Source organism: Panthera leo, chromosome B2 (assembly GCF_018350215.1).
Source record: "Panthera leo isolate Ple1 chromosome B2, P.leo_Ple1_pat1.1, whole genome shotgun sequence".
Classification (NCBI taxonomy): Eukaryota; Metazoa; Chordata; class Mammalia; order Carnivora; family Felidae; genus Panthera; species Panthera leo.
The window spans coordinates 69,537,463-69,565,327 of record NC_056683.1 but is presented as its reverse complement, the minus strand read 5'-3'; the positions used below and the strand labels follow the sequence as shown (position 1 = coordinate 69,565,327).

The window sequence follows — 27,865 nt, the reverse complement described above, 5'->3', positions numbered from 1 at the left end:
CCTGATGTAGGCAGCAAAGTTTTTGAGTTTTCTTCTGCTAATATGCTTTTCTTCCAATTCAAAAAAAATCTATTTTCATGTAGAAATTTCATCTACTTTGTAAACATTAGGTTTCTTAAGTATTTAATGTGAGTATGTATAGGATACTCTAAATTCAGATTTCACCCCATCCTTATTATTCATTTTTAATAGCCTGGCTACTATACCCAAAAACATGCTGATTCGACAGAAGTATGAACTGTATCTAAGGAAAAAATATTTCTGTAAGGAAGCCATTAAACACTGAGGCTTCACTTTAAATCAATATAGTTCTTATACCCAGGGAGACTTTTTATTTTAGAATCTGTTTTACATTTTTAATTCTTAAATATTTTTCAACATAAAATATTTCACATGTGCAAAAATAATACATAGCATTTGAGTCTACATGCTGTAATTTTTCAATGCTCATTAATAGTTTCTCACATTCGCTTCAGATTCTGTATCTTTACAAGACATTTTAAAAGTAGGGACTATATTTGCAAATCTATGTGATATATCACATTAAAAGAAGAAAGCATAAGAACCATATGATCTTGTCAATAGATGCAGAAAAAGCATCTGACAAAATACAGCATCCTTTCTTAATAAAAACCCTCAAGAAAGTCGGGATAGAAGAAACATCTTAATATCATAAAGGCCATATATGAAAGGCCCACAGCTAACATCATCCTCATTGGGGAAAACCTGAGAGCTTTCCCCCTGAGATCAGGAGCACGACAGAGCTGTCCACTCTCACCACTGTTGTTTAACATAGTGTTGGAAGTCCTAGCCTCAGCAATCAGACAACAAAAATGAGATAAAAGGCATCCAAATCAGCAAAGAAGTCAAACTTTCACTCTGCACAGATGACATGATACTCTACATGGAAAAACTGAAAGACTCCACCAAAAAACTGCTAGAGCTGATACATGAATTCATCAGTCACAGGATATAAAATCAATGTACAGAAATCGGCTGCATTTCTATACACCGATAAAGAAGCAACAGAAAGAGATATCAAGCAATCGATCCAATTTACAATTGCAACAGAAATCATAAAACACCTGGGAATAAACCTAACCAAAGAGGTAAAAGATCTGTGTCCTGAAAACTATAGAAAGCTTATGAAGGAAACCGAAGTAGACACAAAGAAATGGAAAAACATTCCATGCTCATGGATTGGGAGAACAAATATTGTTAAAATGTCAATACTACCCAAAGCAATCTACACATTTAATTTAATCCCTATCCTTATAACCCCAGCATTCTTCACAGAGCTAGAACAAACAATCCTAAAATTTATATGGAGTCACAAAAGACCCTGAATAGCCAAAGCAATCCTGAAAAAGAAAACCAAAGCAGAAGGCATCACAATCCCAGACTTTAGCCTCTACTACAAAGCTGTAATCATCAAGACAGTATTGTATTGGTACAAAAACAGATACATAGATCAATGGAACAGAATAGAGAACCCAGAAATGGACCCCAAAATATATGGCCAACTAATCTATGACAAAGCAGGAAAGAGTATCCCATGGAAGAAGACAGTCTCTTTAGCAAATGGTGCTGGGAGAACTGGACAGCAACATGCAGAAAAATGAACCTGGACCACTTTCTTTCACCATAGACAAAAATAAATTGAAAATGGATGAAAAACCTAAATATGTGACAGGAAACCATCAAAATCCTACAGGAGAAAACAGGCAGCAACCTCTTTGACCTTGGCTGCAGCAACTTCTTACGTGATATGTGTCAGAGGCAAGGGAAACAAAAGCAGAAATGAACTATTGGGATCTCATCAAGGTAAAAAGCTTCTACATGGTGAAGGAAATAATCAAAACTGAAGGCAACCGATGGGAATGGGAGAAGGTATTTGCAAATGACATATTAGATAAAGGGTTAGTATCAAAAATGTATAAAGAACTTACCAAATTCAACAGCCAAAAAAAAAAAAAAACAACAAAACACCACCAAATAATCCAGTGAAGAAACAAGCAGAAGACATGAATAGACACTTTTCCAAAGAACACATCCAGATGGCAAACAGATACATAAAAAGATGCTCAACATCGCTCATCATCAGGGAAATCCAAATCAAAACCAAAATGAAATACTACCTCACACCTGCCAGAATGGCTAAAATTAACAGCTCAGGAAACAACAGATATTGGTGAGGATGTGGAGAAAGGGGAACCCTTCTGCAAACTGGTGCAGCCGCTCTGGAAAACACATAGAGGTTCCTAAAAAAATTAAAAATAGAACTACCCTACAACCCAGCAATTGCACTACTAGGAATTTATTCAAAGGATACAAAAATGCTGATTTGAAATGGCACATGAACACCAATGTTTATAACCATGCTATCAACAATAGCCAAATTATGGAAAGAGCCCAAATGTCCATCAACTGATGAATGGATTAAGATGTGGTGTATGTACCCATATATAGGTATATACATAATGGAATACTACTCATTGATGACAAAGAATGAAATCTTGCCATTTGCAACAACATGGATGGAACTAGAGGATATTATGCTAAGTGAAATAAGTCAGAGAAAGACAGATATCATATGATTTCACTCATATGTGAAATTTGAGAAATTCCAGATGAACATATAGGAAGGGAAGAAAAAATAAGATAAAAACAGAGAGGGAAGCAAACCATAAGAGACTCTTACATACAGAGAACAAACTGAGGGTTGATGGAGGTGGGGATGGTGGATGGGTTAAATGTGCAACAGGCATTAAGGAGGGCACTTTATGGGACGAGCACGGGGTGTCATATGTAAGAGATGAATCACTGGGTTCTACTCCTGAAACCAAGACTACAATATATGTTAACTAACTTAAGAATAAAGAAATAAAATAAAAAATAATAACTAACTAACTAAATAAATAAAAGTAGGGATTTACTGAAAGAGTGTCTCATGTGGGGGTGTGTGTGTAAAATTTTTTGTATATATAATTTTCAAACTTGGCATATTTGGGTAGCTTTATTACTTCAATACTTTGCTTTTACTTCTAACTCAACATTATAGTTTTCAAAATTTATCACCGTTAATACATGAAAACCTGATTTATTCACTTTAACTGCTAGAGAATATTCATATTTAATATACCACAGCCAGCCATCTTTTATAAATGGACACTGTTATTTCCAATTTTTAGTTATTATAAAAATGTTAAAATGAGTACAGATCTCCTTTGTCTAGTAGCCCTGTTTAATATCCTAGAAAATACACATCTTTAGTTTTACTCAGTGATAAATTCCATTTCCTCACATAATCACTACCACCTGATATTGTTGTTAATTTTTTTAGCTTATGTCAATATAATCAGTATGAAACATCCTATTGCTTTTTAAATTTGCATTTCCCTGTTACTGCTGAAGTTGAATATCATTCATGTCAATTTATTTTTCATGTTTCCTCTTCTATTAAACTGCCTTTTCATATTGTTAGCTCACTTTTCTATTGGATTGTTTATCTCCTTTTCCTGTGGGTGTGTACTGCATTATATAATCTTAGTATTCATCTTTTATTTATTATAAATTATACAGACTTTTTGAGGGAAATATCATAAACCTATTCATCATGTTAAAAGCTGAAATACACCTTTATAAAGAATTTTCTTTCTTAGGTGACTCACGTTCATAAACAATTCTCCTAGCATAATGAGGCCTCAGGAACTTGACAGCAAGTTTAGAGGAAGAAATAAAGCCCCTGGTACTAACTGGGAATATGCCACAGGGTAACAAAAAGGCTGATGACCAGGCCTATCTCCTCAAGTGGACCTCCTGGGATTTACTATCAGGAGGAAATTTTACCTATTCAATGTCCTTAGAAAGTTCCTATCTAGAGGCACCTGGGTGGCTCAGTTGGTTAAGTATCTGACTTCGGCTCAGGTCATGATCCTGTGGTTTGGGAGTTCAAGCCCCTAATGGGGCTCGCTGCTGTCAGTGCAGAGCCCCCTTCAGATCCTCTGTCTCCCTCTCTGCCCCTCCCTGCTCACTCTCTCTCTCTCTCTCTCAAAAATAAATAATAATAAAAAAAGTTAAGAAAAACTTCCTAGCCAAAGAATAACTTACATTAAAAAGACTCAGGATCTATGATACGTGGCTCCTTGTATATTCTAAGCTCCTTCTATTCTAAGCTATAGAATTCTCTGGGTTATGAAATGGAGATACTTACCAACTTAAAACTCCCTCCCTGTGAAAAACCCTGCAGAATCTCACTTGGGGGACCTCATCTGTCATTCAAGGATGGAGAGACACGTCTCAAACAAGGGCCTTGGGAGCCAAACTGATGTCCATATCCCTTTCTACTTCATCTGTGCCCTTTGATTATCTATCTCTTTAAAATTTTACTGAAGCTGATATTGAATAATATCTCTCTGATTCATAGAATTCAATTTGACAATTCAAGTGTAAGTTTCACAAGTGTTGGCAACTATTTTGCCAGGGCTAAGAATGATCCCCACTGAACCTCTACATTGTCTGCCTCTTGTCTTGCTTCTGCATTGTCTGCCCATCCTGTTTTACTTGACACTCTACAGAAACTGTTTTTTCTATTGATTTAAGCTTCTTTATAAAATCTTATGTTTGCTACCTTCCTACTTCTCATCTCAAGGTGAGTCGTTGGCTAATAGGGCCCAGATTGGAGTTAGATTTGAGTTAGTATTCTTTGACATTCATATAAAGTATAAACTAAACATCTATACTTCTTCTTTTTTTTTTTAGTTTTTATTTAAATTACAGTTAGTTAGGGGCACCTGGGTGGCTTAATTAGTTAAGCTTCTGACTTCGGCTCAGGTCATGATCTCATGGTTTGTGAGTTCAGGGCCCTGTGCTGACAGCTCAGAGTTGGGACCCTGCTTTGGATTCTGTGACTCCCCTCTCTCTCTGCCCTCCTCCACTTGTGCACTGTCTCTCAAAAATAAACAAATATTAAAAAATAAAATAAAAATAAATACCAGTTAGTTAACATACAGTGTAATAGTAGTTTCTACTGTAGAATTTGGTGATTCAACACTCACATACAATACCTGGTTCTCATCACAAGTGCCCTCCTTAATTCCCATCACCTGTTTAACTCCAACCCCCACCCCCCCACCCCCACTGTCCACCTCCTCTCTGGTAACGATCAGTTCTTTCTCCATAGTTAAGGGTCTGTTTCTTGAATTTCCTTTTTTTTTCCTCCTATGTTCATTTGTTGTTGTTGTTGTTTTTTCTTAAATTCCACATATGGGTGAAATCATATGGTATTTGTCTTTCTCTGACTTATTTCACTTAGCACAATATTCACTAGCTCCATCAATGTTCTTGCAAATGGCAAGGTTTCATTCTTTTTGATGGCTGAATAATATTCCATTGTATGGATGTATACCGCATCTTCCTTATCCATTCATCAGTCTATGGACATTTGGGATCTTTCCACAAATATAGACACATAGATCAATGGAACAGAGTAGAAAACCCAGAAATTAACTCACAACTATATGGTCAATTAATCTTTGACAATGTAGGGAAGAATACCCAGTGGAAAAAAATCTCTTCAACAAATGGTGTTGGGAAAACTGGACATAAACATGCAAAAGAATGAAACTGGACCACTTCCTTACACCATACACAAAAATCAATTCAAAATGGCTGAAAGACCTAAATGAGAGACAATGTTCTCTAGAGGAGAACACAGGCAGTAAGCTCTTTGACACTGGCTATAGCAACTTCTTAATAGATATGTTTCCTGAGGCAACAGAAACAAAAACAAAAATAAATTATTGGGACTTCATCAAAATAAAACACTTCTGCACAGCAAAGGAAACAATCAGCAAAACTAAAAGGCAACCTAAGGAATGACATATTTGCAAAAGACATATTGGATAAAAGGTTAGTATGCAAAATATATAAGGAACTTATACAATTCAACACCCAAAAACAAATAATCCAGTTAAAAAATGGGCAGTAGATGTGAATACTTTTCCAAAGAAGACATACAGATGGCAAAGACCCATGAAAAGGTGCTCAACATCACTTATCACCAGAGAAATATAAATAAAAAACTATGATAAGATATCACCGCCCACCAGTCAGAATGGCTAAAGTTAACAACACAAGAAACAACAGGTGTTGGCAAGGATTCAGAGAAAGGGGAACACTCTTACAATGTTGGTAGGAATGAAAACTGGTACAGCCATTGTGGAAAAACAGTATGGAGGTTCTTCAAAAAGTTAAAAATAGAACTATCTTACTATCTAGCGATTGTACTACTAGGTATTTACCCAAGGAAATGTATGTACCCACGGAATACAAAAAATATAATTTCAAGGGACACATGCATGCTGATGTTTACAACAGCATTAGCGACAATAGTTGTGCTTGTTTTTCCATGTCATCTTTCCACATAAACACTCTACTTTTGTTAAAATTTAAAAATAAAATATATTGGGGCACCTGGGTGGCTCAGTCGGTTAAGTTAGGGTCATGATCCCACGGTTCGTGAGTTCAAGCCCTACATCCGGCTCTGTGCTGACAGCTCAGAGCCTGGAGCCTGCTTCAGATTCTGTGTCTCCCTCTCTCTTTGCCCCTCACATGCTCATGCTCTGTTTCTCACTGTCTCTCAATAATAAATAAACGTTAAAAAATTAAAAATAAAAATAAAACATATTGATAAGTCAGCTTTCAGCAGTATAAAATTTTAGTAATGACTGACCAGAAGGCTAATTCTATGAAATTTAGTAAAGGCTAATTCTATGAAAATCACAAAACATCTAGATATCCAGAGAAACTGGTAAACTTATTAACACAATTCTTATAAACAAAGCATAAAATTTACTAGAACCATGTCTGTTGCTTTTGATGGAGATATTTACCCCATGGATGCTTTGTAACTATTTGTTTACTGACTGGCTTTTCCTAGATGACAGCTGCTTGAAGAGGAAAAAAGTCATTCAAAGGAGTTGCTCACAAAGCTCTCCAACACAAGGTCCCAATGGCATAATGATTGAAAAATGAAAATCAATATCTTGATTTTGTTCTCAGTTTTGAAAAGCCAAACAATTCAGGCCCTTAGAAACTCAATATGTCAGCAGTCTACGGAATCCTACAGAAGCCACTTTGTAAAAGTCATTTTCAAAATAAATATAAACCAAGGTAATTGTGTTGCAAGATGGTAAATCTACAATAACCGTGATGAGAAAATTCTGTCACTCCAAACAAATAAAAACTCTTAATTCTAATCCGTTGATAAAGAAAATACTCCAAACAGGTGTATACAAAATACACATCTCTCAAGATATTAGGAAAGTGTTATCCTTAGCATCATATAAATGATTTTTTCAAGACCCAAGAAAACTGCATTTAAATAAGCACAGCTATGGAAAAGGATGATAAGATAGAGGATACAAACCTACTTTCTCAAACATCCGGTTCAGTTGATTATGGAAGAATATATTAAAACCGACACAAATATATTATCTACTATAATTTTACTTATATAAGAAATAACTGGAACAATATACATATGAGTTGCAGAGGACAAATTAAAATATAAAACAATGTCAGTTAAATATAAAGAATTAAGGTGGTCAGTCAGTAACAGAAAATATTGCATAGTTCATCTTCCAGACTCTGGAGTCAGACTTCCAGAGTTCAATAACCTGGCGCTGTGCTTACTGTGACCGTGGACTGGTTACTTAAAGCCGCTAGTCCTAATTGTTTTGTAAAATGGCAGTAATACTACTTAACAGTGTAGTTGGGAGAATTAAATGACATAACCAAAAAATCAAAGTTAATAAATATCTACTGTAAACAAACAAAAAATATATATAAAGCCTTGGAGAAGTCGAAAATGTTTACAGCAGTGTTTGCCACATAAAGCCGCATTATTACCTATGGCAAAAATGATGAGATTTCTTACTTTTTTTTATAAAATACGATCCCTCCTGCATTGTTAGAGATTGAATCAGATCCATATGGGGCGCCTGGGTGGCTCAATTGGTTAAGCGGCCGACTTCGGCTCAGGTCATGATCTCGCGGTCCGTGAGTTCAAGCCCCGCGTCGGGCTCTGTGCTGACAGCTCAGAGCCTGGAGCCTGTTTCAGATTCTGTGTCTCCCTCTCGCTGACCCTCCCCTGTTCATGCTCTGTCTCTCTCTGTCTCAAAAATAAATAAAAACGTTAAAAAAAAATTTGAATCAGATCCATATGTATTATATTATTGTACTATATGTTCTTTTTGACTTAGTGATTATTTACAAAGCTTTCCATCATTAAAAACTGTTTTTCTGAAACTCCACATATGAGCGAAATCATATGGCATTTGTCTTTCTCTGACTGACTTATTTTGCTTAGCATAATACACTCTATCTAGCTTCACCCACATTGTTACAAATGGCAAGATTTCATTCTTGAAATGAAAGATTTGATGGCTGAGTAATAATATTCCATTGTATATACACACCACATCTTCTTTATCCATTCTGAATTCTACTCCTGAAACCAATATTGCACTGTATGTCAATTACAAGTTAAATACAAATGTAAAAAACCCTGTTTTCATACAGTTCTTGATGACATGTTAGCATTCATTATGATATGAACAAAAAATAGTCTTTAAAGTGGAGCTAAAAAAAACAGTGTAAAATCAGTAAGAAAAATTATATCATTATATTTATTTGGGGTTCAGATAAAAAAAAACTTAGATTTCAAAGCATATATTTTAAGTGAGGTATAATTCACACACAATGGAATGCCCAGATTGTCAGTGTACATTTGGATAGTTACAATTGTATACACTCATAAACACACACCCCAACCCTGTTTGCCCCTTTCCAGTCTCTCCCAGGCCCACTCCCTAAGTCAACCACTACTGCAGTATCTTTCACCATACATTAGTTTTGCCTAATTTTAGAACTTCATAGAAATTTAATTATATCATGTATATTCTTTTGCGTCTGGCTTATTTTTCTTAGCCTAGTATTTTTCAGGTTCATCCATGCTGTTGTATGTATCATTGATTCAATACATTTTACAGTATTCTACTGAAAAGGTAGAAGATAACTTGCTTATTGATTCTCCTGTCAATGGAGATATGAGTTACTTCCAGATTGATACTCAAAATTAAAAATGCTATGTACATTCCTGAACAGCTGTTTATGTCAACATAGTTGTTGAATTGCTCAGCCATATGGTAAGTGTATAATTAACTTTCTGAGAAACTGCCAGTCTGCTTTACGTTCCCAGTAGCAATTTATGAGCTCCTACTACCCCACCAAAATTTAGTATTAGTCTTTGTAATTTTAGCCATTCTGGCCAGTGTTCGTCCAGTGCATTTCTCTGATGACTGATGATATTGTGTGTTATTCATGTATTTATTGGCCATTAGAATATCTTCTTTTCCGTGTTCAAATCTTTTGCTTATTCAGTTGTTTTTGGTCCATACTTTCTCAATTGGATTACCTTAGCTATGTCTAAAATTCATTAACCATATGTGGGTGGTTCTATTTCAATATTATCTATTTGGTAGCTTTCTGTAAACTAAGATTTTCTATCTTCCTGATCATGTTGACTGTAAATATAGTTCTACTTCGTCCTTCCTAAAAGTACATTAGCCTAATTGAAATGGCTGGGATCTCTAGCATAGTGCTACATAGAAGTGATGAGAGAGACTATCCATGCCTGATTTACAGTTTTGGGAGAAAAACATTCAGTCTTTTTTACCACTGGGTATTTCTGGAGGTTTCTCATAGAAAAAAACTTTGATCGTGTTTAGAAATTTTCCTTCTATTCTTATATGTTTTGTTTTTGTTTTTGTTTTTTTAAGTCATGAAAGGGTGGTGAATTTTGCCAAGTGCCTTTTCTGCATATACTGAGATCACATGAATTTTCTTGGTAAGTCTGTTAATACTGTGGATTATATTCATTGTTTTATGAATGTGAAAACAACATTTCATTCCTGGGATAAATCCCACTTGATCATCATGTATTATTCTTTTTATATGTTGCTGGATTCTGTTTACTAATATGCAGTAAGGCTTTTACTTCTATGAATATAGAAGATACTGGTCTGAGTTTGTGTTTTTCTTGTGATGTCTTTGTTTTTGATACTGAGGCAATGCTGATCTCATAATGAGTTAGGAAATCTTCCCTAGTCTCTCTTGTAAAAAGTTTGTGTAAGAGTGCTATTATTTCTTCTTCAAATGTATGATGGCAGAATACATTTGGCACTAGAGTTGTATTTGTGGCAAGGTTTATAATTTTAAATACAATATTTAATTAGATTAGGGTAATTTATGTTTTCTACTACCAGTTTTGGGAATTTTAATCTTTCAAGGAATGTGTATGTTAACCTAAATTATTGATTACTGGCAAAGATTTTTTTCATATTTATACTGACCTGTTATGTTTTTAATAGCTTTATCAATGTATACTGCTCTTATTTTTATATTTAAATTTCCTGTTTTTCCCCTTATTATTCATGTTTTCTTCTAACATATTTATAAGAGCTGTTGGGACCTGTATACTAATTCTAATATTTCTGTCCTTTCTGGTTCTATTTCAATTAACTGATTTTTTTTTCTCATGGCTGTGGGTTATACATTCTTCTTCACATGTTTAAATTTCTGAATGGATGCTAGACATTAATGATACCACGTTGTCGACTAGCTGTGAATCAGCAAGATCCTTTTCAAAGTTTGTTTCTAAGCTTTGTTAGAATCATTCTACCATAGCTTTTATCCTACAGCTACACATTACCATATGGTTAAGTTGTAAACTTTTAGGGTCTCTACTCAACGCCCAGAGTATTAAATAAGGTCTTGCCATTATGGCTGGATAGAATGTGGATGGTCCCAACCACTTGTGCGTTGTTCAGTTCACAGCTTCTTGGCAGTAGTTCTTTTCTCAGCAGTTTTTCCTTCTTTGGCCTTGTGTGGAATGTCTTCCTGCACAGGTGCAACTTAGTAGTCAACGAATAATCAAGAAAGCCTCTGTGTAAATTTCTTGAGCTCTTCTTCATAATTTTCTTCTCTCCATGACCATAACCCAGAAATAATACCTACATCAGTACTCCTGAACAGTTCAACTCCATACTGGGCTAAAACTTATAAACCGTGAGATCATGACCTGAGCCAAAGTTGGACAGTTAACCAACTGAGCCACCCAGAAGTCCCTCAAATTCTTTTTTAGAACCTCCAAGAAATTATATTTGTTTTAAATAATTAGGTATTTTGATAGCTATGCTTTTCAAAAAAAAGAGATATGCTTTTTAAAAAAATCATCTTAATATGCAAATTTGGGGGGCAAATCGCCAGTTAAGAGTCGCATGCAGTTAAGACTAAATAAATAAAGAATGTGAATAGCATAAAATACTATTGAGTCACTAAAAATCACATTACCTTAGGCAATCAAAATCATGAACAGTGCTAATGATATACTTTTACACAAGAAAGCAGAATACAAAACTATGTGCTGTATGATACAAATATTTTGGGGACCAAAAACTCTTAAGAGTTAAAAAGAAAACTGGAAAGACATAAAATGTGTAGTGTGGTATTAACATTAATATTTTTACTTATGGATTTTCTGCATAATCCACATTATATGAAATAAATATATACTACTGTATATTTGACAACAATTTTATTTTATTTTACATTTATTTTGAGAGACACAGAGAGAGAGAGAAAGAGAGAGAGAGAGAGAGAATGTGTTCACATGAGCATGGGTAGAGCAGAGAGAGAGGGAGAGAGAGAATCCCAAGCAGGCTCCACTCTAAGCCCCAACATGGGGCTCGATCTCATGAATCTCAAGATCATGACCTGAGCTGAAATCAAGAGTTGGACGCTCAACTGACGAGCCACCCAGAGGCTCCTGACAAATATTTTAAACCATTAAGTCTGACATTTAACAGCCATCTAACATACGTATTGAAATAAAGCTTGTCTTCTTTTCTTTGTTCATATATTCTTTCCCATTCCACCTTACTTTTCTCTGAGACCCTGTTCTCTTTCTGATTTCATGATTGCCATATATTTGTGGTATTTCCCAAATTTTTAGGTATGCCCCTTTCCTTTCTTTCAAATTTTAATTTCATATTTCCCTGTGCCTACATTTAGATTAATTCAGTTTTTCCTCAAATTCAATATATCTAAACTAAACTTATTCTCTTCATGAATAAACATTCCTTCCTGATTACCTAATTCTTCTCAACAACATCATTTTTCTTATCTCTTAGTTTTACAGTATTAACTTTTCCAGTGATTCTCCTCTCTCCTTCACATTAAATTTCTCCTCAAGTCCCTTTGGATAACACCACTTATATACAGTGGTTATCTCTTTTGCTGCTTGTGGAAGCTTTATTGTATTGACAGTCCCAAATAAATGGCTTCCCTCTATTCACACCCTTTGCCCTGTGTTCTGCCCTGTGTCCTACTCTGATTCCATCTCTTAAAAGAATATTACTGAATCTCTGAACCTTATATATGGACTTATATACTGGACTGACTATATCAATAGCCATTCTGTCATCTTTTTAGAGTAACAAAGCTGAAAAAGCATAAACTACATTATCTTTTTTAGTTGAATTATAATAGACAAACAATGGTATATTAATTTCAGATAAACAAGACAGTGATTTGATATTTTTTTTCATTAGGAAATGATCATCATGATAGGTCTAGTTACCATCTATTACTTCATAAAATTTATAGTATTATTGACTATATTCTGTATGTTATACATTACATTCCCATGACAAATTTATTTCATAACTTGAAGTTTGTACCTCTTAGTCCCCTTCACCCATTTTTCCTGTCCTCTCACCTCCCTTCATTCTGGTAACCACCAGTTCTCTAAGAGTCTGTTTTTGTTTTGTTTGTCCATTTGTTTTGTTTTAGGTTCCATATATAAGTTAAATCATACTTATATGATTTTATCTGTCTCATTTGTTTCACTTAGCATGATACCTTCTACCACCCTCCCTGTTGTCACGAATGGCAAGATTTCATTCTTTTATTTTTTCCCACTGAGCAATATTCCGTTGTGTGTGCTGTGTGTGTATACCAGCTCTTCCTTATCAATTCATTTATCAATCGACACATATGCGGTTTTCATATCTTGGCTATTGTAAATAATGCTGCAATGAACACAGGGATATATATATATCTTTTCAAATTAGTGTTATCATTTTGTTCAAATAAATACTCAGAAGTGACACTGCTATTCATACGGTAATTCTATTTTTAATTTTTTGAAGACCCTTGATACTTCTATCCATAGGCATTGCACCAACTTATATTCTTACCATCAGTATGAGAGAGTCCCCTGCTTATATTCTCAGCAACACCTGTTATTTCTTATCTTTTTGATACCAGCCATTCTGATAGGTGTGAGGTGATATCTCACTGTGGTTTTGATTTGCATTTCCCCAATGATTAGTAATGCTGAGTTTCTTTTCATGTTGTTGTTGGCTATCTATATGCCTTTTTTGCAAAAATGTTTATTCAGATCCTATCCCCATTTTTAAGTGAGTATTTTATTGTTGTTACTGAGTTGTGGGAGTTCTTTTGATATTAACACCTGAGCCAATATATCATTTACAAGTATCTTTTCCCATTCAGTAGGTTGTTTTTTCATTTTGTTAATGGTTTCTTTCACTGTGCACAAGCTTTTTGTTTGATGTCGTACCATTTATTTTTTCTTTTATCGTGCATAAGGAGACATATCCAAGAGAAAACTTCTTAGACTGATGTCAAAGCAGAAATATGTATATTTTCTTTTAGAAGCTTATTTTTTCAGGTCTTACATTTAAGTCTTTAAAACATTTTTAGCTTATTTTTGTGTATGGTGTAAGAAAGAGGTCTAGTTTCATTTTTATTAATTTATTTATTTTTGAGAGGGAGAGTGAGCACAAGCTGGGGAGGGGCAGAGTGAAAGGAGACAGAGAATCCCAAGCAGGCTCTGTGTTGTTAGCATAGAGTCCAATACGGAACTCAAACTCATGAACTGTGAGATCATGACCTGAGCCGAAATCAAGAGTCTGACGCTTAACTGACTGACCCACGCAGGAGCCCCTAGCTTCATTATTTTGCATGTAGTTGTCCAGTTTTCTCAACACCATTTATTGAAGAGACTGTCTTTTCCCCATTGCATATTCTTGTCTCCTTTGTGGTAGATTAATTGATCATATAAGTGTGAGTTTATTTCTGGGCTCCCTATCCTGTTCCATTGATCTATGTGTTGCTTTTTATACAAGTACTATAACTATTTTGATTATTATAGCTTTGTTAGTACAGTTTGAAATCTGGGAGTGTGACACCTTCACATATTTTTATTTCTTGAGACTGCTCTGGCCTTTTGGGGGTCTTTTGTGGTTCCATACAAATTTTATGATTACTTAGTCTAGTTCTGTGAAAAAATTCATTAGAATTCTGATAGGGATTCCACTGAGTCTACAGTTTGCTTTGAGTAGTATGGATATTTTAACAATATTAGTTCTTCTAACCTATGGACACAATATATCTTTCCATTTATTTCTGTGTGGGGGGCCGGGCCCTGGTGCCAGGCTGAGACCGGGTCGAGCAATGTTCCCTGTTGACTCAAGCCAACCCGGTGGTTCCCCCTCCCATTCCCCCACTCTCAAGGGCATACGAAAGCCTTGTCAAGGCTGAGAAAGTTAATTCCTGAAGCCTGTGGTCTGCAGGTGTTGGCAGTAATGCTACCTCCCTTTTTCTATCCCGAGTCAGATAGAAACAAACATGGGAATTGTGTTTTGCTAGCAATCTTATCAACAAGGTCTTGTTGTGACCCGTCTAGAAAATGCACAAGAAACACGGAACTAAATGTTTTGGTTGGCAGCGATTATGTGAAACCTGATTATTCTTAGAATGACCTGATCCATAAGAGTCTTATATTATAAAAGATTGTGTACAGCAACAATAAAGCCGTCACTTGGGCCATCAGCCCAGGGGACCCTCCTGTTCCCAAACTTTCTCTCTTCTCTCTTTTCTTCTTGCATTCCCCTACCCTCAGGACACTGACCTCGGTGTTTGTCGCGCCGGTCGCGACATTTCTGTCACTTTCAATTTCTTTCACCAGTGACTTTCTTATATTTGCAGTGTACTGGTCTTTCACCTCCTCGGTTACATTTACTCCTTGATATTGTATTCTTTTTGATGCAATTTTTAAATGAGATTTTTTTCTTAATTTCTCTCTCTGATACTTCATTATAATTATATGGAAACACAGAAGATTTTTGTTTATTGATTTTGTATCCTACAACTTTACTGAATTCATTCTAATAGTTTTTTGGTGGAGTCTTTAGGGTTTTCTATCTATAGTATCATGTCATTTGCAAATAGCAACAGTTTTACTTCTCCAGCTCTAAGTTGGATGTATTTTATTTCTTTTCTTGCCTAATTGCTAGAGATATAACATCCTACAGTATGTTGAAAGAAGTGAATAATGGGTATCCTTGTTCCTGATCTTAGAGGAATAGCTTAATAGCTTTCAGCTTTTCACCTTTAGGTATGTTAGCTGTGGTTTGTCATACATGGCCTTTATTATGTTGCAATGCATTCCCTCTACACCTACCTTCGTTGAAAGTTTTTAATCATAAATGATGATGAATTTTGTCAAATGTTTTTTCTGCATCTATTGAGATGATACGATTTTTATACTTTGTTAGTGTGGTGTATCCCATTGATTGATTTGTGGATGTTACACCATCCTTGCATCCTTGGAATGAATCCCAGTTGGCCATGGAGTATGATATTGTTAATGTATTGTTGAGTTTGGTTTGCTAACATTTTGTTGAGGATTTTTGCATCTATGTTCATTAGGAATATGGGCCTGTAATTTTCTTTTTCGTGTGTCTTTGTGGTTTTGGTATCAGGGTAATGCTGGCCTTGTAAAATGAGTTTAGAAGTGTTCCATCTTCCTCAATTTTTGTAATAATTTGAGAATATGTATTAACTCTTCTTTAAATGTTGGGTAGAATTCACCTGTGAAGCTATCTGGTCCTAGACTTTTGTTTGTTGAGAGCTCTGATGAGTAGTTTCGTTTTGTTACTAGTAATTGGTCTGTTCAGATATTCTGTTTCTTCATGATTTAGTCTTGGAAGATTGTATGTTTCTAGGAATTTAGGCATTTCTTCTAGTTTGTGTAAATTGTTGGTATATAATTGTTCATAGTATTACCTTATGACCCTTTGTATTTCTGTGGTACTAGTTGTAATTTCTCTTCTGTCTGTTTTTATTTACTTGAGCTCTCGCTCTTTTTTTCTTGATGAATCTGGTTTAAGGTTTGCTAATTTTATCTTTTAAAAAATGAACTCTTAGTTTTATTGATGTTTTCTCTTGTGTTTTCTTTTGTATCTATTTAATTTATTTCTATTTTTATTTTTATTATTCCCTTCCTTCTACTGACTTTGGGCTTTTTTGGTTGTTTGGTTCTTCTTTTTCTAGTTCCTTTAGCTGTAACGTTAACATTGTTTTTTGAGATTTTTTTTTTCATTTCTTGAGGTAGGCCTGTATCATTATGAACTTGCCTCTTAAAACTGTCCTAAATATTTTAGAGCATTGCGTTCCCATTTTCATTTGTCTCTATGTACTTTATTTCCTCTTAATTTCTTCATTGACACATTGGTTGTTTATTAGTATGTTGTTTAACATCCACAGGTGTGTTTTTTCACCTTTTACTTATAATTGATTTCGTTTCATACTGTTTTGGTAAAAAAAAAAAGATGTTTGATATAACTTCAATCTTCTTAAATTTATTAAGATTTGTTTTGTGGCCTAACATGTGATCTGTCCTGGAGAATGCTCCATGAGCACCTGAAAATAATGTGTTTTGGATGGTGTGTTCTGTATATGTCTATTAAGTCCATCTGGTCCAAAGTGTCATTTAGATCCTCTGCCTCCTGATTAATTTTCTGCCTGTATGATCTATCCATTGAAGTAAGTGGTCTCTTAAATTTCTCTATTATTATTGTTGTGCTACTATGAATTTCTCCCTTCATGTTTCTTAATATTTGATTTATATATTTAGTGCTCCTTTGTTGAGTGCATGGGCATTCACAATTCTTACATCCTTTTTTGGATTAATCCTTCTATCATTATGCAATGTCCTTGTTTGCCGTTTTATCTGATATACGTATTTCTATCCCAGATTTTTTAAAAATTAAATTCAAGTTAGTTAAAATACAGTATAGTCTTGGCTTCAGGAATAGAACCCAGTGATTCATCTCTGACATATGACACCCAGTGTTCATCCCATAAAGTGCCCTCTTTAATGTCCATCACCCATATAACCTATATGTCCACCCTCTAACCCCACCCCATCAACCCTCAGTTTGTTCTGTATTTAAGAGTCTTTTATGGTTTGCCTCCTGCTCTGTTTTTATCTTGTTTTTCTTTCCCTTCCCCTATGTTATCTTTTACGTTTCTTAAATTCCACAAATGAATGAAATCATATGTCCATTTGCATGGAATATCTTTTTCCATTCCTTCACTTTCAGTCATGATGTCTCTAGGTCTGAAGTGGGTCTCTTTCAGGAAGCATATAAATGGGCTTATTATTTTTTTTCTTTATCCATTCAATCATCTTATGTTTTTTATTGCTGCATGTAGTCCATTTACATCATTTGCATTTAAAGTAATTATTGATAAGTATACACTTATTGCCATTCTCCTAATTGCTTTCTGGTTGTTTTTGTAGTTCTCTGTTCCTTTCTTCTTCTCTTGCTCTTTCCTTGTGGTTTGATTATGTTTTTAGTGTTACACTGGAATTCCTTTCTCTTTATTCTTTGTGTATCTATTACATGTTTTTGGTTTGTGGTTACTATAAGGTTCATATAGAACATCCTAAGTATACTTCAGTCTACTTTAATCTGATGGTAACTTAACTTTGAACACATTGTAAAAGCACTACATTTTTTACCCTTATCCCCACATTTTATGTATTTGACATATTTGACATATTTTTTATTTCGTATATCCCTTAACTAATTATTGTAGATATACCTGGCTTACCTCCTTTTGTCTTTTAACCTTCATAGTAGCTTTATAAGTGATTAATTTACTACATTTACCATGTTTTCTTTTACCAGTGAAATTTTTTATCTCATAATTTTCTTCGTCTTCTGTATTTTTCCACTTAAATAAGTACACTTAACATTTTTTGTAAGGCTAGTTTAGTGATAATAAACTCCTTTAACTTTTGTATGGGAAACGACTTATGTTTCCTTTAATTCTGAATGATAGCCTTGCTGGGTAGAATATTATTTGTTGTAGTGTTTTTCCTTTCAGTACTTTGAATAATATAACATGCCACTCTCTTCTGGGCTGCAAAATTTCTGCTGTAACATAAGCTGATAGTCTTATGGGTGTTTCCTTGTATGTAACTAGTTGCTTTTCTCTAGCTGCATTTAATATTTTATCTTTGATTTTTCACATTTTAATTATGAATGTCTTGGTGTAGACCTCTTTGACTTCATCTTTATTAGGATTCTCTATGCTTCCTGGATCTGAGTATCTGTTTCCTTCCACAGGTTAGGGAAGTTTTCAGCTTCAAATAATTTTTCTGGCCCTTTTTCTCTCTCTTATTCTGGAATCCCTATAATGTGAGTGTTATACATTTGATGGTATTCCAGAAGTCCCTTAACTTATCCTCATTTTTAAAATTATTTTTTCATTTTGTTGTTCAGTTTGTATGATTTATACTACCCTGTCTTTCAGATTGCTGATCCATTCTTTTGCATCCTCTAATCTGCTGTTGATTCCATCTAGTGTATTTTTCATTTCAGTTATTGCATTTTTCAGCCCTGATTGGTTCCTTTTTATATTGTTTGTCTCTTTGTTAAAGCTTTCACTGTGTTTATCCATTCTTCCCCCAAGTTCAGTGAACACCTTTGTGACTATTACTTTGAACTCTTTATAAAATGGAGACTGCTTATGTTAATTTTACTTAGTTTTTTCCCCTGAGGTTTTGTCTTGTTCTTTCATTTGGAACATATTCCTGTTTCCTCATTTTGCTTGGCTCTCTGCATTTGTTTCTATGTTTTAGGTAGTCAGCTATATTTCCTGGTTTTGAAAGTAGTGTACTGATGTTGAAGGCATTCTTTGGGGCACAGAAATGCAATACTTCCTGTTCTTCAGAATAAGGCACTCCAGTGGGTGTCATCTGTGTGGACTGTGTGTGGTCCCCAGTGGCGGTTTAAGAGTCCCAGCTGCAGCTGCTGTGGGCATACTGATGGGTGGGTTTAGTTCTTGGTGTTGCTGGCTGGGAGGCCTGGTGGCAAGTGTTGTGGATTTGTTGCTGGGTAGGGCTCTTCCTTCCCTCTCTGAGGCAGAAGTTGCTTTGAAGGAGTCCTGATCCTGGATAAGGCTGCCCACCATGTATGGCAGGGTGGGAGCCACGTTGGAAGGGCAGCTGCCAGGGTAGGTGGGTTTGGTCAGGGCAGCCACAGAACACCAGGGTGGGTCACACAGTGCTATCAAGGTTGATGGAGAGTGTTCAGAACTGGCATGGGCCAACTAGGCTGAAGAAGGATAAGAAAAATTGTGCCTGCCAATACTTCTGTCCCCAGAGAACGTTCCTACAGATCCCTGACCCTTCAGCATGCCCTAAAAGTAGTCGATAAATGTCCTTCACTTAAGGCCCAGGTACTTTACAAACTGCTGCCTCTGTGTTGGGTCCAAGAATGAGTAAGATTGCGTGCAGGCCAATCCTACAGGCCTCCAGCTCTCCTGAAGCTAAGCCCTACTGATTTTCAAAGCCAGATATTAAGGGAACTTACCTTTCTGGTACATATCCTTGAAGGGAGGAGGTGCTCAATGTGGACTTTAACTTCACTCTTCAGGAAGGACCTCCACACCTGTGATATCTCTCCCATTTGTGGGATGGTGTGCTGGGGGTCTGGGTCCCAACCAGACTACCTCTCTGCCCCTATTCTTCTTGATGTGGCTTTTTCTTTCTATCTTTAGCTGTGTTAAAGTTGTTCTGATAGTCTTCAGTTTCTTCTCCAATACAGTTGCTCTATATGTAGTTATTGCATGGTGTGTCCATGAGAGGAGGTAAGCTCAGGATCTTCCTACCTTGACATCTTGAACCTTGACCTCCATATTTTGTTAAACTACATTTCCTATACTCTCTTGCTGGTAGGGTTATGAATATAAAGTTGGTTTAGAAACAAATTCACTCACAAAAACTTTGTAGTTCAAACTGAATCACATAGTGAGACAGGTACAGCACAGGTCACACATTTGTCTGTTGTACATTCTGGCAGGACTGTTTTCTGGAACCTGTGACTGTAGCAGCATCTCCTTGATTTATTAAGAAGCTTACTGGTCATGATGGCAAAGGCAGCAACTCCTTTGGTAGTCAAGTTCTGCTGTGTGATTATGGGAGTCATTCATGAAAGTACAGCCTGAAATTTCTTTCCTCAGCCCTCTCAACAATCCATAGCTACTCATGCATCCTTTCTGCTTAAAATGGCTGAAGTGGATATTGTCATATACTATAATACCAACTAATAGTTTCCTTGTCTTTAAACAAGGAAACCAACTAATTGTTTCCTTACCAACTAATAGTTTCCTTGTCTCCTTGATGGAGAAAATTTATGTAAAGCATGTTAATACCCTATTTATCACCTGCCAGAAAGTAGTTATTGTTCCATTATTATCCTTCTTCCCAAGTGATTTAACAATCAAGATGCCTGGGTTTGAATTATGGCTTTAACATATGTTCTTTCTGCAATCTTGGTCAAGTTGCTTAACCACTCTAAGGTTTTATTTCTTTATCTATATATTAGGTAAAAGGTATAATTACTTCATGGAGATTCGTGAAAATTAAATGAGAATATGTAAATAAAAATTTCTTGTCTGTACTTTGTTATTTTCCATACAAGCAATCTAATTTCATCAAGTCATTTCCCACATGGCTTCCTGTTTTTAAATTCCATGACCTTACCTTGCACTTTCAGAATGCTGGGCACACATTTTAAAAAGTACAGCCAGTGCCTCTATTTTCTGTTATCTTCTGCTTTTCAAATACATTTTTCAAGTTGTTCCTTTTCCATGACATCTTTTCAGGGACCTGCAACCTACCTTGATCACTTCCTTGATGTTGGAGCTTCTACAAACACCAGCAAGTGTTTTAGCACTTCACTGGTTTTTTTTTTCCATTTAGTAAATGTGTCTTCTTTCTTTCTCCAATGCACTTTTAGCCCCTTAATACCAGTAACAATTACTTAAAAAAATCTAACAGAGCACTTAAGAGAGTTTACCATTTAGTAGTCACCTAGATGACTTATCATGTCATTCACCGAATTCAATTAGATTAAATGGTATTTTTGGAATATATTATTAAATGTAGGGAACTTAGATGTAAGCAATTGGTGAAATATTATGTAAAATTATATACATATTTTTCTAATTAATTTTTTTCTCTTTTACCCAAACGTTTCTTCCTGTCTCTGATTTCCTTTAATTGTGCTTCATTCTATCACAGAGACAGTAATGGTATTAAAAGTTGGCAAAGTGAACACATGATATACCAGTATCAACATGAAAATAAAGGAATGACTTCTGTTCCTTAGACACGTTTGTCAGCGTTGATGTAAGAGTTTGCACAGATAAGAGAGCTGAGAGCACGGGGTTTCAACCCTGGCTGCAAATTGGGATGCCTGAAGAGCTTTAATAATACCAATACCTGCATCTTAAATCCAGATACTTCCTTTTGACCAAACTAGCATATGGCTTAACAATAGGGTATTTAAAAGTTAACCAGATGATTCTCATGAGCAATTAGAAATAAAAACCACTGGTTAGAGGCTGTTCTTCATGCAGCATCCTTTCCTATTCACTTTCCTCTCAATGTTTTGCTCTAGGAACATGATGCCTGATTAGAGAGATTTAAGGCCATTCATCTAAGCATTCCTTGTCACTGGTGGTACCTTTGGCACATATATGCATGTAAGGGTGATAAGATGGTATTATTTTGAAAACTGTTTTCTGAAAATATCTTTACAATTTTAGTAGACAGTAATTTTATTCACATACTTTGGGGAAAAAAGGTAATGAAACTAAAATATCAGCCGGGCAAGAAGAATAGAGAGGAGAAAAGGAAAGAAAAGTCTATAGCTGTTTTAAATAAATAAGAGTTACAGTTTCGGGTTACATGTACCTGGTTGATGGTACCCAGAATGTCAGTGAAGCTGTTTACTTCTGATAAAAGCTGAGATATTATAGATTTTCTCAACAAGCTGCAACTTCCCAGGGTTACCAGACTCTGAGACACATGGTGCTGCACCTGAAACTAAAGATAAAAATGAATAGGTTTCTACTTTCTATCAAGTCAAGTCAAAATATATTTAGTGGGCATTTTCTAAGACTTCATTACTGAATTCATACTGTCAGGATTATAAAAAATGTCAACATAATTCTGGGTCAGTCTTAAGCGAAATTATGAAATAGACACATTATAACTATATAAGTAATAACATCTTCTATAGCAGTTAATATTTTGAAATGTATGACAAAGTGCTGAAATATAAGTTTTAGCTGAAATATCAAAATAAATAATTATATTTAGATGATAGACCATATATAGAATGAATGAATAAAAAAATAAAAGATGATAAAACTCTTAAGTGCTTATCTACTAGATATAAGGATAGATATAGATATATATAAAAAGTGAAAGAATGGAGTTTGAAAATGTCTTTTGGGATAGCTGTTGGTACACTATGAATTCCAACTCCACACTGGAGAGACAGGTAGAAGGACTTCTCTATTCTCCATAAGTCAGGAGAGAGGCATTTGACAGAGAGGAGAAAAATGTAGAACTATAAATTTTCATCTAGAGGCAGCAAAAAGTACTCACGACTAAACAAATATAAAAGGACATTAGGAGACAACAAACTGTATCCCATACAATTATTAAGAGAAAGGCCATCTGATTATAAATCACATTAAAGTTATGTATAAATCATAGCTGGAACTTCATTAAATGTACCCTTTAATATATTTTGGAGAAAGGAAGCTTCACAAGTATCTTAAAGAAATAGCACATACCTTGTCATGTTAAAATCATATTAAGGAGACATTGCTTTTGTATATAAAACGTTTAAATGATAATGTTAAGCAAATAATGGTCTATGAAATTAGGAAATGTCACCTGTGTCCTTTAAGATAAACACTTAATGTAGATATTTCTCAAATAGATATTGTAATAATATACCTTAAAATTTAATCAATGACAGTAAAATGGTGAACATATTAGAGTTCAAAAGAAATTTCTATTATAAATACAGATTTATGTAACTAATTCTTAGTAATAGTTTCCTAAGTCAACTTGTCAACTCAATACTAAAACCACATTGATTTGTTACCATAAGAAATCATAGTTATTTATCATTATTATTTCTTAATAATGTAACTGGCTAAGACAACCTCTGTAGCTCTCCACTGCCAGTTTTTTGCAGATTTTTCACATTTTTGTTTGTACCTGAAAAAAGAATACTCCTATATAAACTCTAAAAAAATTTCTGTTGCATATTCCATTGATGCTTTAGTTGTACTTATGTCTTTTCTTAATATTTAATTCTTTAGGAGATAAAGTGCAGAAAAAATTCACAGTAAAATAAAAGGTACTTCAGACAGTGGGAATGAAATTATGAGGGTATTAACAAGGTTAGGTTTGTGGACTCTGGAACCTAACTGCCTGAGTCAAATGTCACCTCTACTGCTTATTAACTTTTACTAGCAAGTTACCTTTTTTAATGTTTGAGCTTCCACACCTGCAAAATAATGATTGTGATAGCACCCACTTCAGCTGTTGTGCATATTAATTTAGACAGTAAAAATGGTTAACACAGTGCCAGGCATTTAATAAGTGTTCAATAAGTGTCACATGTTATAATGTAAAAGCACTGAAGGATACAGAAATTTAATTTATTGAACCCTGAAAAGTTAAATACTAGTAATAAAATAAAAATAAATGTTTTTCTAGAGTTAATACAATCCTATTAGAGAACACTGATAAGAAGAAAAGTTCATCATAAACACCTTTTCCAGAATCTAGATAGGAATTGTTACTGTCTCCCCAATATGACTGAGGTTTGTAAGAGAACAAAGACTAAGTATATAACTGTTAAGGTAATGTAAAATTCTGTTAATGTTTTATAAAATGGCCTCTATACTTCTTTACATTTTAATTGACACTTGCCCTTTTGAAAACACAGTGGAACTTTTGAAAGAGGCTGGCATGGAGGCTAGGGCTTACATCATACAATATACAAGTGGCTACTGTGGTGGAAAACATGGAAGGTCTCACTCAATACTTATGCTATCTTTTTCTACTGTAGCACATCTTCCTGTATTTCAGGGACTGGAAAGTTATTAATAATTTCCCCCAGATTCCTGTGCAGTTAGAATTTTGGATATTATTTGCGTTCTGCCCATCGGAAGTACTCACTTGAGATTTTTATTTAGAAGAGCATTACGGAAGAAGAGAAGCAGGGCAGCATGCATTCTGTTAGTGACGACTGGCAGAGGGGACATGGTTTTGGCTCATCCTGCAGCTGGTTCAAAGCTTCCTACTTTTGCAAATTCTTAATCCTGATGGAAGCAGTAGGATGCTACCTTGGTGGCTTAGTGGTTTGGGAGTCATTCCTGTAAACTCAGCCTTCTCAAATACTTGTGAACTCAGCCAAATCAAACGTGAGTTGATCTACATATTCCACTGGAGGATTCACAGAACCCAGTGCTGACATTTAAGTCTTGAAATATGCAGAGGCAGAAGTTCCTACCACATGTTCAATACATTTGCCTATCTGATCTGTGTAAAAGATAGAAGGATCTTGGAGAATGGCAGTGAATTAGCACAGATTTCATCAGGGGTAGTTCTACTGTCCCAGTTGTAGTTCCTTTCTTAGCACAATCAACACTGCTTCTGATATTGTTAGACAGGTCTTAATCTGGGAATATATTTTATTATCCCAATAAGGATAGAATGAAGCAGCTTGCATTCACCTAATGAGACATTCAGTATAATTTTTCTGTCCTATTTAAGGCCATGTCAACTTGCTGGGCTCTGTGTCATTACTTAGTTCATAGGACTGTGATCAAGAAAACATTCCACAGAACATCATGCTGGTGTACTGTATTGATATCATGCTGATATGGCAATTGTTTTAAAGTCCCTGGTAAAAAAAAAAAACATGCATTACAAGAGAGTGGACACCAGGATTCAGGTACCTGATACACCTGGGACGTGTCTGGGTCTGATGCATGTTAGAATACCCCTTCAAAGTGAAAAAACAGGTTGCTTTTGTATGTATTTCATATCAGTAATAAAAACATATTAATACTTGATGGGAATTTGTGGATATTTGGGGCAGCATATATTCATTTAGGCTTACCATTTGGATGGCAACATTGAATAAATCCTATTTATAAACTTTGAGAAGAGTCCAGAGTCATATAAAGATCTCTAGCTGGTCTAAGTTGAGGAACAGGAAGCTCTGCCACTTGGGCCTTACGACAATAATATCTAACGTTCTTGGAGTTCATCAGGAACTTTATGAAGCCTGTAGCTGATCGTAATAAGAAAATCACAAAGAAAATTACACTTGGTTTGGGAAGAAAGTCAAACCTTTCTTGGCAAATAAGTATAATCTTACACACGCACACACACACACACACACACACACACACATACATACATATAACTATTTGGTCCTACAAGAGATTAAATAACTGCCTGATCATGGGACACCGATTAGTCACATATGCCCAAAGCTGCTCATTTGAACAGTGGTACCTAAAGTCAGTTATACACAGCAACACTCTGTCATCAAGTAGCTATACTATATATAAAATCATGATCAAGCAGGAAATAAAAGCAGAGAAGTGGTGCTTGAACAGTTAGTTCCAACTAGAATACCACTCCTTATAAGGTTGAGTTATAAGAAATTTATGTTCTAAACCAGTGACAAATATATGATGCTCTTTCTCTGATACCCAGAATACATGAGTTCAGGAACCAAGGTATGAAAGAGACTGGGAATTCTCAATATTATATCTAATGATTCATTGGTAAAGTATTCTTTACATCCTTGTGACTGGATTCTGGTTTAGAAGTCTAAATAAACAAGTAAGAATGATTTCTACTAAAGAACCCCACAATTGTTTCATGAATTGGAGGCTGAAATTTCCACCTGGCTATATGAAGTTCTTTGTGCCACCCTATCAATAGCAAATAGGACATTCCTATGTTGGCTAGAGCAATTGATCTCTGGTTGAGGAAAACAGGCATTTAAAACACAATGGCAGCAGGGAAGATTGTATTTGGAAGCCAGGCGTTACCTGGTATGAATGTCCAAGTAATGTAAGTAAATAGAATATTATAGCAACCTCATGAGGCAAGACCACCAAAAGGCCAGATCCTTCAGAGATGAAACTGTGGGTAAATCCAATTAATTGAGGTTCTGGCTAAGGACAAGTGGAGGGTATAACTTCAGTGGAGGAAGAAAGTCCATATAAATTGTAGATTTATAACTAGTTGTACAACTGAAGGCCATGGAGGGTTATTTTTCTCTTCGTGTGTGTGTGTGTGTGTGTGTGTGTGTGTGTGTGTAGGTATGGCATTTTGGCAGTGGCTCACTTTATAATTTAGTCCATGAACTGCAACATATTGTGATGGAACTGGCATAGGCATGATTATCACATTATCACATAAAATCACATCACATCACCTCACATCACATGAAATGATTGACTCTTTGAATCTTTCCTTTGGAGAAGAGGTCTACAGATTTTTGTTTCTATAGAGAATTGGTACATTATGTCTTCCAAGTACAGTTTTTGCTATTGATAGTTTGGGGAAGTTTGAACAAGGGAAAAAGCTTTATTGAATTCATATGTAAGTAAGTATATAAATAAATAAACCTAAATCTCCCTCTTGTTTGCACATGCTCTATCTCTCTATATATAGATATACACATATTACATAAAAGAGATCAGACTCTGAGGCCAGACTGCCTGTTCAAGACCTAACTCAGCAATTTACTACCTATGTGACCACTAGTAATTTACTATACTTCTCTGTAGCTTAGTTTTCTCACCTGTAAAAGGAGGATAAGAATAGCTACTATTTCCCAGGCTTGTTCTGAAAAATAAATGAGTTAATACATGGAAATATTTGTAATGAATGTTAGCTATTTTTAACTCTAAGGAAAGAAGATAACCAAATAGAAAGGTCTCTCTCTCTCTCTCTCTCTCTCCTCTCTCCTCTCTCCTCTCTCCTCTCTCCTCTCTCTCTTTTTCCATCACATCTGCAGGAGAGCTCATACCTCCTCCACCCCATTGTTTCTTTCAAGGAGAAGAAGCACAGGTAAGACTGAGGTCTAGAATAACATGCCAGAGGGAAAACACTATAGATAAAGACTGGCAGAATCTTTCCTTAGGCTTTAGTTGCCAAAGAATTTAATCTCTTTGTGACTACAGTGATAAGAGACTCTAAGAGTGTGCCTATCTTCTAAGAATACTTCTCAGTTTAAAAAAGAAAAAATAAGTGAAAATTAGGAAAAACAAGGCATTGACCAAGAATGCTTAGATCAAGCTCTATTGTTGGTCAAAACTATGACTGACACATGGTACAGTCCAATTCTTTAAGGCAAAATTCCAAGTAGGCCTGTATTATAGTAGGGTTTTGCTCTAAAACTATGTATAAAACCAGGGGCAGTATTCCAGAAATCTTCTCAAAGGTGTCATTAAGTGGAAATCTACAAACTAGAGAGCATGGCAGTTTCCAAAGGGAAGACCTGGGCTTTATAAACACAGGGAG

General features: G+C 35.3%; 1 protein-coding gene across 1 annotated transcript in view; it reads right to left on the bottom strand.

The window, feature by feature from the left end:
* The window catches only part of MEI4 (meiotic double-stranded break formation protein 4), a 210,399-nt gene that overhangs the window by 50,555 nt on the left and 131,979 nt on the right, over positions 1–27,865 (bottom strand). Inside the window, exon 4 of the mRNA XM_042939207.1 lies at positions 22,202–22,333. Within this exon, the coding sequence (XP_042795141.1) occupies positions 22,202–22,333 (132 nt within the window). The remainder of the gene's footprint in view (positions 1–22,201; positions 22,334–27,865) is intronic.